The sequence below is a fragment of the Rhipicephalus microplus genome, chromosome X, assembly GCF_043290135.1.
Source record: "Rhipicephalus microplus isolate Deutch F79 chromosome X, USDA_Rmic, whole genome shotgun sequence".
Taxonomy (NCBI): Eukaryota; Metazoa; Arthropoda; class Arachnida; order Ixodida; family Ixodidae; genus Rhipicephalus; species Rhipicephalus microplus.
In genome coordinates, this window is record NC_134710.1 from 362,127,528 (window position 1) to 362,141,522 (window position 13,995).

A 13,995-nucleotide genomic window follows, 5' to 3' on the forward strand; every position below is an offset into this window, starting at 1 on the left:
GAGTCGCAATCAGCAAGAATTCTGAAATCTTGAATGGTAATCTGTCAGTAACCCTCAAGAGGAAGGTATATAACAGCTGCATCTTGCCAGTGCTTATCTACATAGCAGAAAGCTGGAGGTTTAAAAAGAGGGTGCAGCCTAATTTTAGGATGACACAGCGAGCGATGGAAATAAATATGACTGGTGTAGCCTTAAGAGACAGGAAAAGAGCCGAGTTCTTCAGAGAAGAAACCGGGGGTAAGAATACAAGTTGAAATCAAGAAAAAGAAATGAACATTGGCCTGCACACGTAGAACGTAGGCAAGATAACCATTGGTCATTAAAGATAACTGACTGGATTCCAAGGGAAGGCAAACGCACGAAGGGGATACACAGTTAGGCGGGCCGACGAGAATAAAAGGTTTGCGGGTAGAATGTGGCCACAGACAGCACAAGACCAGGTTGATTGGCGGATCATAGGAAATGCCCTTTCCCTACAGTGGGCGTAGTCAAGCTGGCGATGACAACGATGATGATGATTAGAAGTTTGAGCGAAGTTAACAAAAAAAGATGAGCTCTGTTTCTTTCCTAACATTTTTTTTGTTTTTCGGCTGGGTTAAGCAGTTCGAATTGTTCAATTAGTTGCAGAAGTCTACCGAAACTGCTTGCAGGACAATTCTGTCGGTTTTTTCATGGTGCATAATTTCGCAATCGTTTACTAAAAACAACTTAGGAAGGCATTGTGAAGCTGCCAGGGAAGGAACTTCGTGTTATTAGTTCTGAAGCCAATGTTGTCACTACACATCTGCTTCATGTAACAAGTATAAACTGTAACCTGCACATATTCAGCTTCATTTTGAATATTCCGTATATTGTTAATGTGTGAATCTTAGAAGTTAATCGCTAGGCATTTGTAGGAGAAACTGCCTCCGTTTCGCTTGACTGTCGGCTCATCTGCAATCCAGCTTTCCACAGTAATCACTACCTCGAAGAAGCCCCTGGCTCATACCTGCACCAGTGCTTCCATGTGGACCAAAAACTAGGGGAAGGCTCTTTCGGAGTGGTAAGTGTATTCTATTTTTCATAACTTAATCGCGATGCTGAGAAAGTTTGCTCTGAACTTATAAAGCTTGCTAAGACTTTTTGCCACTGTGGCAATTCGATCTGTTGACACTCCGGCAGTGTATTCAATACATTACTGAAGATTAAAAGCCAATGAGGTGGTCCTGATCTTCAAACCTGATTTATGTCATATCTTTCGAACGCACATACACATGCAGCTAATTTGAGGTGAAAATATTGGCTGCCTCGACTTCGCATTCTTATTTGAAGAGCTTTTATTTTGTCATCGTAAAAACGGGAACTTGTTCCTATTGCCGTTCAAAAGCGAAAAATGAAAAGGTACTCCTTTCACCACACCTTGTTTTACTAATGACTACCTCAAACAAAACGAAAAGTGCGTTTCACTGAAAACTGTTTTCCGAAAGTGTGCATGTGTTGAGAGAAACGTGTCAATGGAGGGGGAGCCCTCTTCTCGAAGATGGTCCTGACGCCAAGCAAATTAAGCAGACTTACCCCTTTGCCTTTTGACCTGCTGTGGTTAGGACTTGCGCCATAATGTTGGCAATTTATGACTTGGCTCCCAGAAAATTTATTCGCCACATTTGGAAGGAGGTCTTAGGAATGTGAACTGTATTTATAGATTACTTGGGATGGTAAGGTGTATACTGTTACGGGGTTGTTACGTTCACGAAGGCAGCAGTCGGCGTGTCTAAGTAAAACTCAATATTTGTCCGACATTAAGGCCTCGAAACGGGAACTATAACTGTAGAAAGCGATGGACGGTGTACAGGTGCTCTTAGAATCACTCTGAACACCGAACGTGCCGGCGTTCACAAGAGGAGTCGCCCCGTGCGTATACAGACAAGGTCTGAGTATGCGCGGTCTACCTAGCGAGCAGGTTTACCTCCCTAGTACATCCAAACTTGCATTTTATTGCTTCCTAAGTTGTTCGGTGCTCTTCAGTGTTAATGTGACAAGGGCAACATGGACGGGTGTTTGCAGCATACCACACATCATAATTTTTAACTTCATAGTTGTCGACTTCGCACAAGTATTTACATTCATTTCGAGATACTATATTCCAGTAAAATGGCATTGGTTCAACCGTACAATGACATCCCTGTCTTAGTTGAACCGTGTTCGTCTGTTTAGCGAAGTATCAGTCCTCGCTTTTTATCTCTCAATCGATGTTTCTACCTGCTTTGTTATTGGAGGACAATTTGTGCGGTTCCGTCGTCTCTGCCCTTCGAGATGCCATATGTGATAGGGGATATATATTTTATTACAAACAATTATATAAAATATTTTAATTTTAGAGTAACTAGTTTTGTTCGTACTCTAAATTTGCGTAAGATTCTGGTATTTTTTATTTGGAGAATACATTTCTTAGTTATTATTTTGAACACCAATATATAAAAACATTTGGGGGCGTGGTAAAGAGTATAATACTGTTCGATCACGCATGCAATGTCTTCTGCTCGGAGGTTGTATACATAGCTAGTCAACGATTGTCTAAGTTTGTTACAACATATGTAGCGTCATAGTAAATATATATATATATATATATATATCCCTGATGAAGGCCGGTCCCCAGCTGAAACGTAGAAAAAATAAGTTTTCGTTTTGCCCGTCCTCCACTTTTTGGTATTTTTCCACTGGATCCAAGGACAACTTCTTTTTCACACACACACGAACACACACGCACACGCACACACGAACGAACGAACAAACGAATAAATAAATAAATAAATGAATAAATAAATAAATGAATGAACAGAAGAATGGAAATACAACTGTGTTACGCCGTAATTTCATGGTTATATCTGACACAACCACCACCCATTGCCAGTGCTAGTTATACACTCTATACAAGTTTTAGCCTTTTAGGAAGTTTTTACAAAAACACCGCAAACATCCTTGTTTGCGATGTTTTTGTAGTCTCTGGGAAGTCTGTTTTCCTCGTTTGAACATGACGCTGAAGCGAGAGCCATCCCCTTCGAATGTTTATAGCGGTCAGCCTTGTTTATTAAACTCTATAATTCACAAATATTGCTCGTATTTGATTTATATTTGAGTAATTGAGCTTCGCTAATTGCTTATTTGAGATAACCTACCTCTGTTTTTGAGATACATGGCCGATATGTCTTGGCAGAAGGCCTAACAAGTTTTGTTTACAAAGTAAATGGGGTCAAAATGGGGAATTTAGGCGGTAACGTTGGTGTTTTTATTTAAATATACTAGGGCCTTGAATGGAGCGTAGTGGAAGTTTTTGTGCTTCTTTTGATAGCCTAAAACAACCTTTTGTACGAGGGCAAAAAAGTGTTTCAGGCCAGAAGGTATTGTTTCGGAGGAATTTATTGCTATTGTTCATCGCAGGGACATATTAGTAAAATGTACATCCACGTATCCACGCAAAGACATGACATTTGCATACAATTGCCGACGACACAGGACTAGAACTTGAGACCGCATGCACTGAAAGCGAATGCGATAACCATTACAGCACAGTGCCACCACTAGCTTTCCTGGTTTATCACGGAGATCGATATGTACAAAGTGGCTACTAACACGTCGGTGGCACTTCAACCTTTTGTTCTCGTAGCAGCGGCATGTGTCAGCGCTTGTACAAGGCCACTACATAAACTGAAGCGTGTCATGCAGCCCACGGTGACCACCTTCGGCTTCAGACTATTCGGCTTATCGTGTCGTGCTGCTAGAAAAATGGTAAACGTGTGCCCACTTGAGCACTTCTTTTTACATGTACAGTGCTTCACTCGCCCAAAATTCGTAGATACCAGCGTGACAAAGTGTATCTTCAGATTGCCGAACCTACGTGCATTCCATGGGCGTACGTTGTGAAGCTATTTTCGGTAATTCTGTCTCGACTTGCCGCGTCTAATGGCAGCGGCGTGTTGTGAGCTGCTCGAGACAGCCTGAGCTTCTATTGTATATAGTTGTCTGAGACAGTCACCACACAGAATCCTCATAGATGAAGATGAAATACTGAGCGACACGTCTTTTTTTATTTCAAAACTCTGCCGTGACCGACTATGTGTAGTCAGCGCTAGCGTGCCATCCTTCATTGTTCTCCCCTGTCACAAGCGTGTTCACCACCACCACCGTTTTCCATAGCATATAAAGAAGAAGAATAAAAGTTACACACGCAGGTGACCGTAAGCGTGCCCAAGATTCCGATTCTGCGGTAGTGGAGGGGCGAAGGTTTGTTGCAGTGCCCACCCTTTCTATTGAGTGAATGTACCGAGCGGACTTCGCACCTTTCCCCCTAGGCATTACAAAGACACTAACGCGCCTACACCAAATGCTTTTACTGCACACGTACTGTCGCAAGCCAAACGCAGTGGCAGCAGCACTTGCCTTCTAAGCAACTGAACGATAATCTATATCCGCAGTGAGCACTTATTCACAACTCGTATTTTAGCTCGCCAAAGTTTGGTTCTCTAACCCAAACTCAATATTTAGTTGTTTTAGCAATTGCTGACTCCTCACAATCTTACTAATGATGATAAGTATAGCGCGCGAACACAACGACGACAAAGAGACAAGAACACGATGAACACGAGAGCTAACTTGCAACTCTTCCTGTCCTTGTCTCTTTGTCGTCGTTCTGTCCTCGCGCTATAACTGTCGCCCTGTCATACCAACTACCCCAAGCTGCCACTCTTTTACCTTGCTAATCAACCTTTATTTTTAAATATTACAAAAGTGGATTGAAGGGAATGCCTAAGGCTTGGGCTAATGTCAAGCACAACCACTAGAAATTAGCAGTTGACAGGTGTCTCGCTAAATACTGATGTTAATTCACAAGCACAACGCCCTTATGAATGACCATGAGTATTTGGCACTCTTGGTGCACATATGATGCAGCGCGTATAGAAAACAAGTGCCAAATTAGTCTTCCTTTACAAAAGAGCTGTTCTTCAGTAAAAAATGTCTTTTAGCTAGAGTATACCGTATGCACAGAAGACAGGTTGGCTTCTTTGCCATTTAAAATCTTGTAGACAAAACATAGAAACCCCGAGGAGTGCAGCAAATAAACACAAAACTGGAAAATCTTACTCATTGTGGCACTGTGTTGTCACCTGCATATTATGTTGAAGTTCATTTTTGCAACACACCACTTCAGTAGTGCTACGTATGATGAAGTACCCACTAATTAGTGCATGAACAGAGTGAAAATTTTCAGCCTGTTTGCCTGTCAGCTATTTGTCTTCCACAATATTTTTGAAGAGTAAAACATCTGCTCGACTTGCTTGGTAATAAAAGCACAAAACATAACATTGAGTCAGCAGCATTTCAGCAATTCCTATTGCATACCTCAAGTGATTTAAGATAGTGTTTGAAATATTTTATTGTGACCATAAAAGGATCAGTCGTCATGTGAGTATAAGCATATGTGTATTTACATATTAGCATACGGTATGCATAACTAATACAAAACACTAGGAATTATACACGGCACGGCCGAAGCACCATATATTTATTATTCACCGCAGTAAGGCTAGATGAAACAAGACCAAAGAATCTCGTAACACGCACTATCATGTGCTGTTCACAGTGCACAATCGAAAGAATATAAACACAATGCACAGAAATAATATGTACAAGAAACTTGGTGTCAGTCTACTCTTGAATGTTAGCAAATCGGTACAATAAGGCTAGCATTACATTTACAAAATATGCAACCATAAAGTGTTCAGTCATGCATACAAATTAACATTGTACTCATATATAGCTTCATATGTTTATTCACCAATGTCTGAAAAGTAATGTGACTTCCGGGAATAACCCATGCTAAGGAACTTGTCGGCATTATCGCATACCTACAATAAACCAATGCTTTATGTGTATTATGAGCGCAGTCACCGACTCTTCTTTATCAATTGAACGTGTCATCATGATTTGTATAATTTCCACATCTGCAGATTTCATCATCAGTGTGTGCCAGCTCGAGCTCGCCTATAATGAAGCTCTTCCTCATAGTATATAATTAGTACAGATATGTTTACAATATTTTCATGCTAGCAAATGTGATCAACAACCTATGAAGTTCTTTAGGTTATTTCCTTACTTTATGGCTTATGCATAAATACCACAACAAAATTAATGCAGTTACCTGGGCTGCATAGTCCACTTATAGTTAAGAAATCAAAGGCATAAAATTTGAAACTTCCTATATATAGCAGATGGTGGTCAGCTTATGGTGTCCTAGAGCATGGTGTGCCATGTGGTTGAATCTAATATGACCACAAACGTATACAGACTTTAAAGCAGTTGGGATTTCAGATCATAGTTAAAACTGTTCGATAACAAACCAACATACAAATAGAAATGAATAAAATAGGTCAACGCCGTACTATAAACTGAAGTTTACGACATGTATGGTTAGTTTAGTCACGTTCGTTCTCATTCAGCGACTGCATATTACTATCATCTTGCATTTTTTTTTCGTACTATGCGTGTGTATTTTTTGGGGTTGTCATCACACTTTCTTTCCAGTAGCGCATTGTACTGCGCGTTTCATTTACATTTCACTATATTGTGGGTTTTTTTTAAGCTTTTTCCTCAACTCTTATTACTCGTCAACTTGCTCCACTGTCTATCGTAGGAATAAGTTTTTTGTATAAAGCCAGTTCCACCTAGTGTCGTTTCTAACAATGCGAAATGTTAAAATGGGCATGCTATCGGATATGTTTCATGCAGTACCAAGCATAACACTCTGCGTATATTCCAAACACATCGAGAGTATGATCCCCCATGTTGTAAGAAGTACGAAATGATCGACTTAGTGTACAGTGAAGCACAGAGGAGTGTTTTCACAATGCACGGTCTTGTACACAAACAGGTGGGTGAGCAACTCTTTCTGCTTTCCCATAAATGTCTTCCTGAAAAGGGTAAAAAAAATGTCATTAGGTTTTCTATATGCATAAAAATGAATGTCTTACCACTTACTCACTCTTGACAGTACCATTGTAGACTTTCTAACATAACATGAAATAGGTGAAAAATTGAGCTGCTCCTAAGTAGTTCCTTGTAAACTTTTCACTTAAAGTACAGAGGTGAAAAATACATGACAATACTATGCGCTACTACTCCCGACAGTTTTTGAATTCTGTATATTCCGCATTCTAGTGTAAAGGGGTGCAAATGTTGGTAACATTCACTTTGTTATTAAACCCATTCTCGATGAAGCAAAAATCATTGAGGCAATTTTGGGTAGATTTTTGTGCACATTATTGAGCTTCAGGTGGTAAAAATTTATGTACCTCTCCACTACAGTGTCACTGATGACCATAAGATGGTTTTTCGACGTTAAACACCAAATATTATACCCCTTTGTAATGAAACCCGTGTAATACCAGCTTAATGAACAATCCCAGCTGCTCTGTTTAGGAGGTCCGCCCTGCCATGGTGATCCAGTGGCTGAGGTGCTTGGCTGCTGACAAGCAGGTCGCGGGATTAAGTCCCGGCTGGGGCGGCTGAAATTCCGATGGAGGCGGGAACGTTGTAGGCACGTATACTCAGATTTAGGTGCATGGTAAACAACCCCAGGTGGTTGAATTACCGGAGCCCGCCGCTACTGCTTCTCTCATATACAGATGGTGGTTTTGGGACGTAAACTCCAAAAATCATCTGTTTAGGTGTCTGAATGGGTAACTTCTTATTGATTCATGGCGAAAATAAACACCACATTTGTAATGATGAAAAAAGAGCCAGAACCCATACCAGCAGTTTCTACCTTGCCAAAAATTGTCTCAATAGTTAGAATACTCTGTAATATTCACAAGCAATATGGCAACACCAAATCAAATACCCAGAAGAAAGGACCAAGTTGACTAAATAACAAAGTTCAACAGATTCAACTCATTGATATCAGTGCACTTAAATTAGCCTTGTATGAGTAACACATCTCCTTAATGCTAAATTCACATGCAATTGTGGCAATTCCCAGTGCTGATATGTGAGTACCTTATCGCTAAAACCAGTGGCACAGGCCCAGCGCCATACCAGATTACTGGACCAGTGTCCAGTGTGGCGCTGACACTGGGACAGTGCCACGCTGGATGAGGCACGCTGGTGCTTCACTCAGGGATAACCAGTATAGGCCAAAATCTGGCTCTTAAATTGTGTTTAAAATTTGTGGTCATGCGCACATCGTAACTAGAGCTGAAACACACACACAGTGAAAAAAGAAAAAGAAAAATTGAAAAAAAGACTGAGTGAGCGGGAGTCGAACCAATTACCGTAACACATCACAAATTCTGAGCCAGACACGCTGCTCACTACCCCACACGTTAAACACGGGAGTGCGTTCATTTTTCTTCATTTTAAAAGTAATTCAGGTATCCTATACTTTGAATTTCTCGTTTACATACGCAGTGTTTCGTGTCTTCGTACTCGTGCCAAACTTGCGATTGTTAGCTCATTCTTTGCGGGTTGCCTAGGATCACATCCATCTGGCACGTTTTCCGCAAAGCTTGTTAGCGTAGCTGCAGATTTCTTACGGCAATTGTAGTGACTCCATGCAGTTAGTCACACCTATGTACAAAACAGCGTTCATCTGAACTGCTGTCTGAACACTGTGGATTTTGTCCGTCGATAGTTTGGAAGTATTTTCAATCCTCTTTGTTTATGTTCCGCGAACGACAGCCGCAGCAGTTCACTCTAGCCTAAACGACCACTAGGCTTAGGGCCGTACTTCTTGTGCCACGGTTGCTGTGAAAATCGCAGATATTCAGTTAAAAAGAGTGTAATAATCGTTACATCACAGTTTTTATCATAACGTACCCATGAATGGTCATATTTTTACATTCGATTGCACAAATCAGAAGCTAAAAACACCAAGATTGGGTAATGCAGTGAATAACTGCGGCTGGGGACGTGCGGCTTTCTATGGTACGTGCCGCAACTACTCATTGCTAGAGTAGGTTGGTCTTGATAATCACACTGATATTACTGTAATTTTGTGTTGCGAATTCTCAGTTCTATCGATGCCGTTTAAGAAATACATTGACGAAACCCAGACAAACTTTAAGGAAAGTGCATCCGTGCCAAGGGGGATATCCATGGGTGGGCTGGCACATTTTCTCTCGAAATTTTTGCCTCCCCCTATTTGCCCCCCACCTCCAGGAGCAAGCATAGGTAAAACACAATAGGTAAGTTCTGTGCTCCCTGCCCTCCCCCCCTGCAGGAACAAATTTGTCGTTTGTCCCCCCAAGAAAAATCCTGGCAGTGCCTCTGACCCGCGCGATCAACATATGAATGTTTTAGCATATTCGCATTCATTGCCTAAGGAAACTGAAGCTATATATGTTTAGCATATAGATGAGAATACTATCATATACAGTAAATCTTACGCTCGACATGCCGCGATTCAATATCAAGTCTTACAGAAAGTGCGCCGATCGCACCTATTTTCTACCAATTTGCCGCTAACATTCAGTGTGCGGTAGAGAGCGTACAGCGTCATCAGTGCCTTCCAGCGTGCTTTAAGACACTGGGCTACCCTGTACCATGTGGCACAGTGCGTTTCAGCGCACAGGGCAACACTGGCCACGCTGTACAGTGTGGTCCAGTGCGTTTCAGCGCACTTCGCGACACTGGTCACGCTGTAAAGTGTGTTTCTGTGCCTCGCAGCAAGCTGTAGTACACTGAGACACACTGTACAGCGTTTCTAGCGTCACCCAGCGCGCTGGAACACACTGGAGGGTACTGGAAACGCTGTTTTTTTCGATAGCGTAATGAAATAATACCTTGAAATGCACGTACTTTCTCGAAAACACTGTTAATAACCACATTTCTCTGACATCGAATGGCCATGATTAGGTCTGTTTAACATAATTTATCTTCCAAGCTAAATCAATACAATCTTATGTTGCTACCGTACCTTGATCGCGCAATGTCAATGTTTTTCAACGCAGTCCAAATGAACAGTGCAAAATTGTTATCGTAAAGCCATCTTACAAGCTCATATTCTGGGCATGAAAAGAGAATAAATAGAAAACAAATTTCGCCTAATACTCACTTCATCACATCGCAGCGTGATAAAGCGTTTGTTTGTTTTTTTTTTGCTTTAGGGTATAGGCCTGAAACCATTGTTTCACTCATGCTTTATCAATACAAAAGAAATCATGCCACACAAACTTGCTTTTTTAAGGTGCACTTGCTTGAATTGGCTGGCCGAACAAAGCTTTCAAGAAATTCACTCTTGAGTTTGAAAACACGCACCATTTATCATTACATTAGCTTACTGACTTTTTTGCTTTTCTTTGCTCTCTTCATGCAACAAAAAATGCAAAAAGCCTTCTGCTACTCCGGCGACGATGGGTATGCGTGAGCAGAGGAAACATTAGTATTTCCTACCATTTGTGTACGTGATAGTGCCACCAACTCGGCGCACCCATAAGCTGCTTTGTTGTGCACAACAGTGCTGTCATGCTCGCTTGAGTGGCAGGGTATTGCCACACCATCGCAGTCGCATAGCGGCATGTTGCACTGTTGTCAAACCACACATTTTACGTCCAGCGACAATACCACAGTAAAGCTGCCCCACAAAACACGCGCACAATACTACGACAAATAGCCGGGCAGCTCCAATGCGTCGCTCAGAAGGCGAAAGTTATGCCATGACAGCTTCGCTTCGCTATTGCTCACGCACGTCGCTGGGGTAGGGTCCTAATCTCCGCTAGCATTTGGTAACTCTGAGTGCGAAAGCATCACTGAGGTACGACAGTTTGGCCGCGGATGTATAGTGTGACGATAACCAGTCAAAAACTGCGTAGCTTATCTGAAATGCTCAACATTTGTCTCTATCCTGGTAAGTGCATATATCCCACCCCATCTTGCATGCACCAAAGGCGTTGTGCATGGAGTTGACTCACAACTAAGCCCAACTGAACCGCTCGAGAAACACTCCTTGGCCGCAGTAATAGCTATCTACCGGTGCGATCGAGTAGTAGACAAGGTGAAGGTAGCCACCGAGTCAATCATGGTAACTTTCGCTGCAACATCGTGCCTATCTGAAATAAAATCTTTGCCACTAATCTTCAGGTAAACCATTAGCATCGCGTCCCCCGTAATGCAAAAATTGTTGGCGTTTTGGCCATAGTGCTCATTTGTGTAAATCTGGAATACGGTGTTGCAATCAGCGTGTGAGTGACCCTCACCTAAAATGCAAGGTTCAAACTGAGAAGTGCTGTTTCTGTGAGGGCGCTCATAAAGAAGGTTATTCCAGTTGTCCCACTGTCTTTCAAGAGAAGCAACTGTTGGAAGTGACAGGTGACGATGCTGAAGGAGAGAAGCAATGACAGTTTTTAGCCGTAGTATTGGCCTTTCGAAAACTGCCAACATCAATAAATACCACCGTAATAAGACTCCTTGTCGGTCTGCAGTGTGCTCACGACATCCAGTGATTCCAAATCATTAAGTGAATTCAACTCCCTAGTACCGAATCACTTAACCCAGGTGTGATTAGAATGGCTGCCGGGGCATGGAGGCATAACTCTAAATGAAAGAGCTGATGCACTAGCGAAAGTGGCGTTATACGAACCAACTATCAGTATTACCCCTACAACGGCCTATATAGTAGCTTTCAGATTTCGGAGGCAAATCATGATGGGGAATTCTCTACACCATCTATAAAAATTATCTGGATTTCAACCATTTTATGACACCCTGGAAAACTTCCTCATGTCATAACCGATGCCTCCAAGTTTTAATCACTCAATTTAGCTGTTTTATTCTTCCATTAAATTTTCATTTGTTTAGAGCAGGCTTTACTTTCTTCCCACTTTGTTCTTTTTGTAGAAAAGAGGAAAATGTGGAGCACTTTTTCGTCTCTTGTTGAAAGTTTTCAACATTAAGAAAGGTATCACTAGAAATATCATTACGAATCCTTTGCTTCGCTTCAACAACGTGAAATTTACAATCCCTAGGGGCACATACCCTAGGGCACAGCAACGGGAAAGTGTGCGCGGCCGTGAGAGATTTTATTGTACAGTCTAAAAGATTTACTTACCAACCGCAATACAAAAAAATTCTCAGTTAACCAATGTAGGCTATAGAAGAATTTTTATTGATATCAATTATTTATTACTCAGTCAGTAGGAACTAACTCATAAAAAGTTTTTATTCAAAATAGTTTACAAAAAACAATATGGCTGGTAACTATCTTTTCGCCAGTATTTAATTATATACATTCGTCTTTTCGAAAGCTACCCGATTCTTTGCCGATCCCCCAGGGCGGGTGTGAGCCACGAGTTTAGGATCTCCATCTACCTAGTTCTAGTCCGTGCGTTGATGCATGCCTCGCCTGCCCGATACATTGTCCAAAAGGGTATACTTAGCGCACATGTGGTGCCGATCAGCCGCATCGAAGCTATGCAGACTCTTCCTTTATCATTATATTGATTTGACGGTAAAACAACATAACCGGAGTTATTCCGTGGTCGCAGTGCTGGTTGAACCGGATCCCCACTGTCTGAAGTGTGCCCTCCCCCGCCCCCCCCCCCCGCTCTCTTTTTTTTCACCCGCTGCCGCGCACTCTAAGGTCTATCTGCGCACAGCATCCCCCCCCCCCCTTCGTTTTTTAACCTTGCGCCACCACGAGGTTCACAAACACTGTAACTGTTGAAACATTGCAGCAGATAAGCACACAGCGATGGAAGGTCACGAAGCTACCGGTGCCAAGAGACGGTCGCTGCCTGCAAATACGAGTATCGCGGGCAAATCGGAAGTTGGCAGGCAGGCACGCGCTTCTACACTTCGTTGTTCGCATGCATGAAAGCTTACCTTTTCAGCAATAGCACAAATTCCAAAAGCCTTTTTTCTGTAGCTCACAGCGTACACTCCATTGAATGCTTGATCACAAACATTCAGCTTGCGGCGTGCACAAGCATCAACGAAAGCAGTTGACAGAGGATCCCCGCAGGGGCGCCTGCGCAAGTAGGCGTTTGGTGTGTAGCGACACCACGGACCCGAGCTAACGGGGGAGTTTCTACTCCCTCCCACGCCTAGCCGTGCGTGGCTTTGCCGTGTCCGGGGAAAAGGGGATCCTGGGGGTTGAGCCGACGCTGGGTGATTGGACCTTTACGGCCCCCCGGCAGAGGCAACACACCCCTTTGGCCCCGGCTTCACGTAGACGGCACCCCTGGGCTGACCCACCCAGGGGAAATCGGCAGTCGCCTTTTCCTATCTCTCTCTTCCTACATCTTAGTCTTTTCTCGTCTTTAAATCTGTCCTGTCTTCTTCTCTCTTCCATTTACTTCCGATTTTTCCTGGCGGCAAGGGTTAACCTTGTGTAATTACTCAACCTTGAGTAGTTATATTTGGTTATAGTGGCAATGTACGGCTGGCGTCTGCAGCCTTATGCTATTAAGCGCTTCAGCGTCCCCTGGTTGGACTCCATGGTGGGTGGTCGCCATTGCTGCCGAAAAAAAGTACACTACTATGGGAACACCTGCATTTCCCCGTCTCCTAGATCGTCCTCCGCCCAAGAGGGGACGCACCGATGACATCTCAATTTTCAGCCAACCCAAACAATGCTTTCCCAAATTCCATGTTGTGCACAGCAAAAACCCAACAAAACATGCCAGAGCCATATCACCATTTCTTGTTGCTAAATCTCTGACCGAGCTCTTTGGCCCAGGATACAAGGTTACAAAGATGGCTAGCGGAGACCTTCTCCTTGAGCTGCCTGAAAAACACCACTATGAAAAACTTGGCAGTCTCGTAGCATTTGGTAATATCCCAGTATCTGTTTCACCTCATAGATCGATGAACACCTCACGCGGAGTTGTTTCAGAAGCAGACCTTCTTGAAATGTCTGAACAGGAACTGCTTGAAGGGTGGAAAGAGCAAAATGTCACGGATGTGAAACGAATCGTCATCAGACGCGACAACAAAGAAATACCTACGAAACATTTAATACTCACTTTT

At 42.7% G+C, this 13,995-nt stretch overlaps 1 protein-coding gene across 1 annotated transcript in view; it reads left to right on the forward strand.

The window, feature by feature from the left end:
* Positions 1-13,995, forward strand: part of LOC119161966 (membrane-associated tyrosine- and threonine-specific cdc2-inhibitory kinase-like) — a 101,873-nt gene that overhangs the window by 16,004 nt on the left and 71,874 nt on the right. The window contains exon 3 of the mRNA XM_075879907.1: positions 945-1,042. Coding sequence (XP_075736022.1) covers positions 945-1,042 — 98 coding nt within the window. The remainder of the gene's footprint in view (positions 1-944; positions 1,043-13,995) is intronic.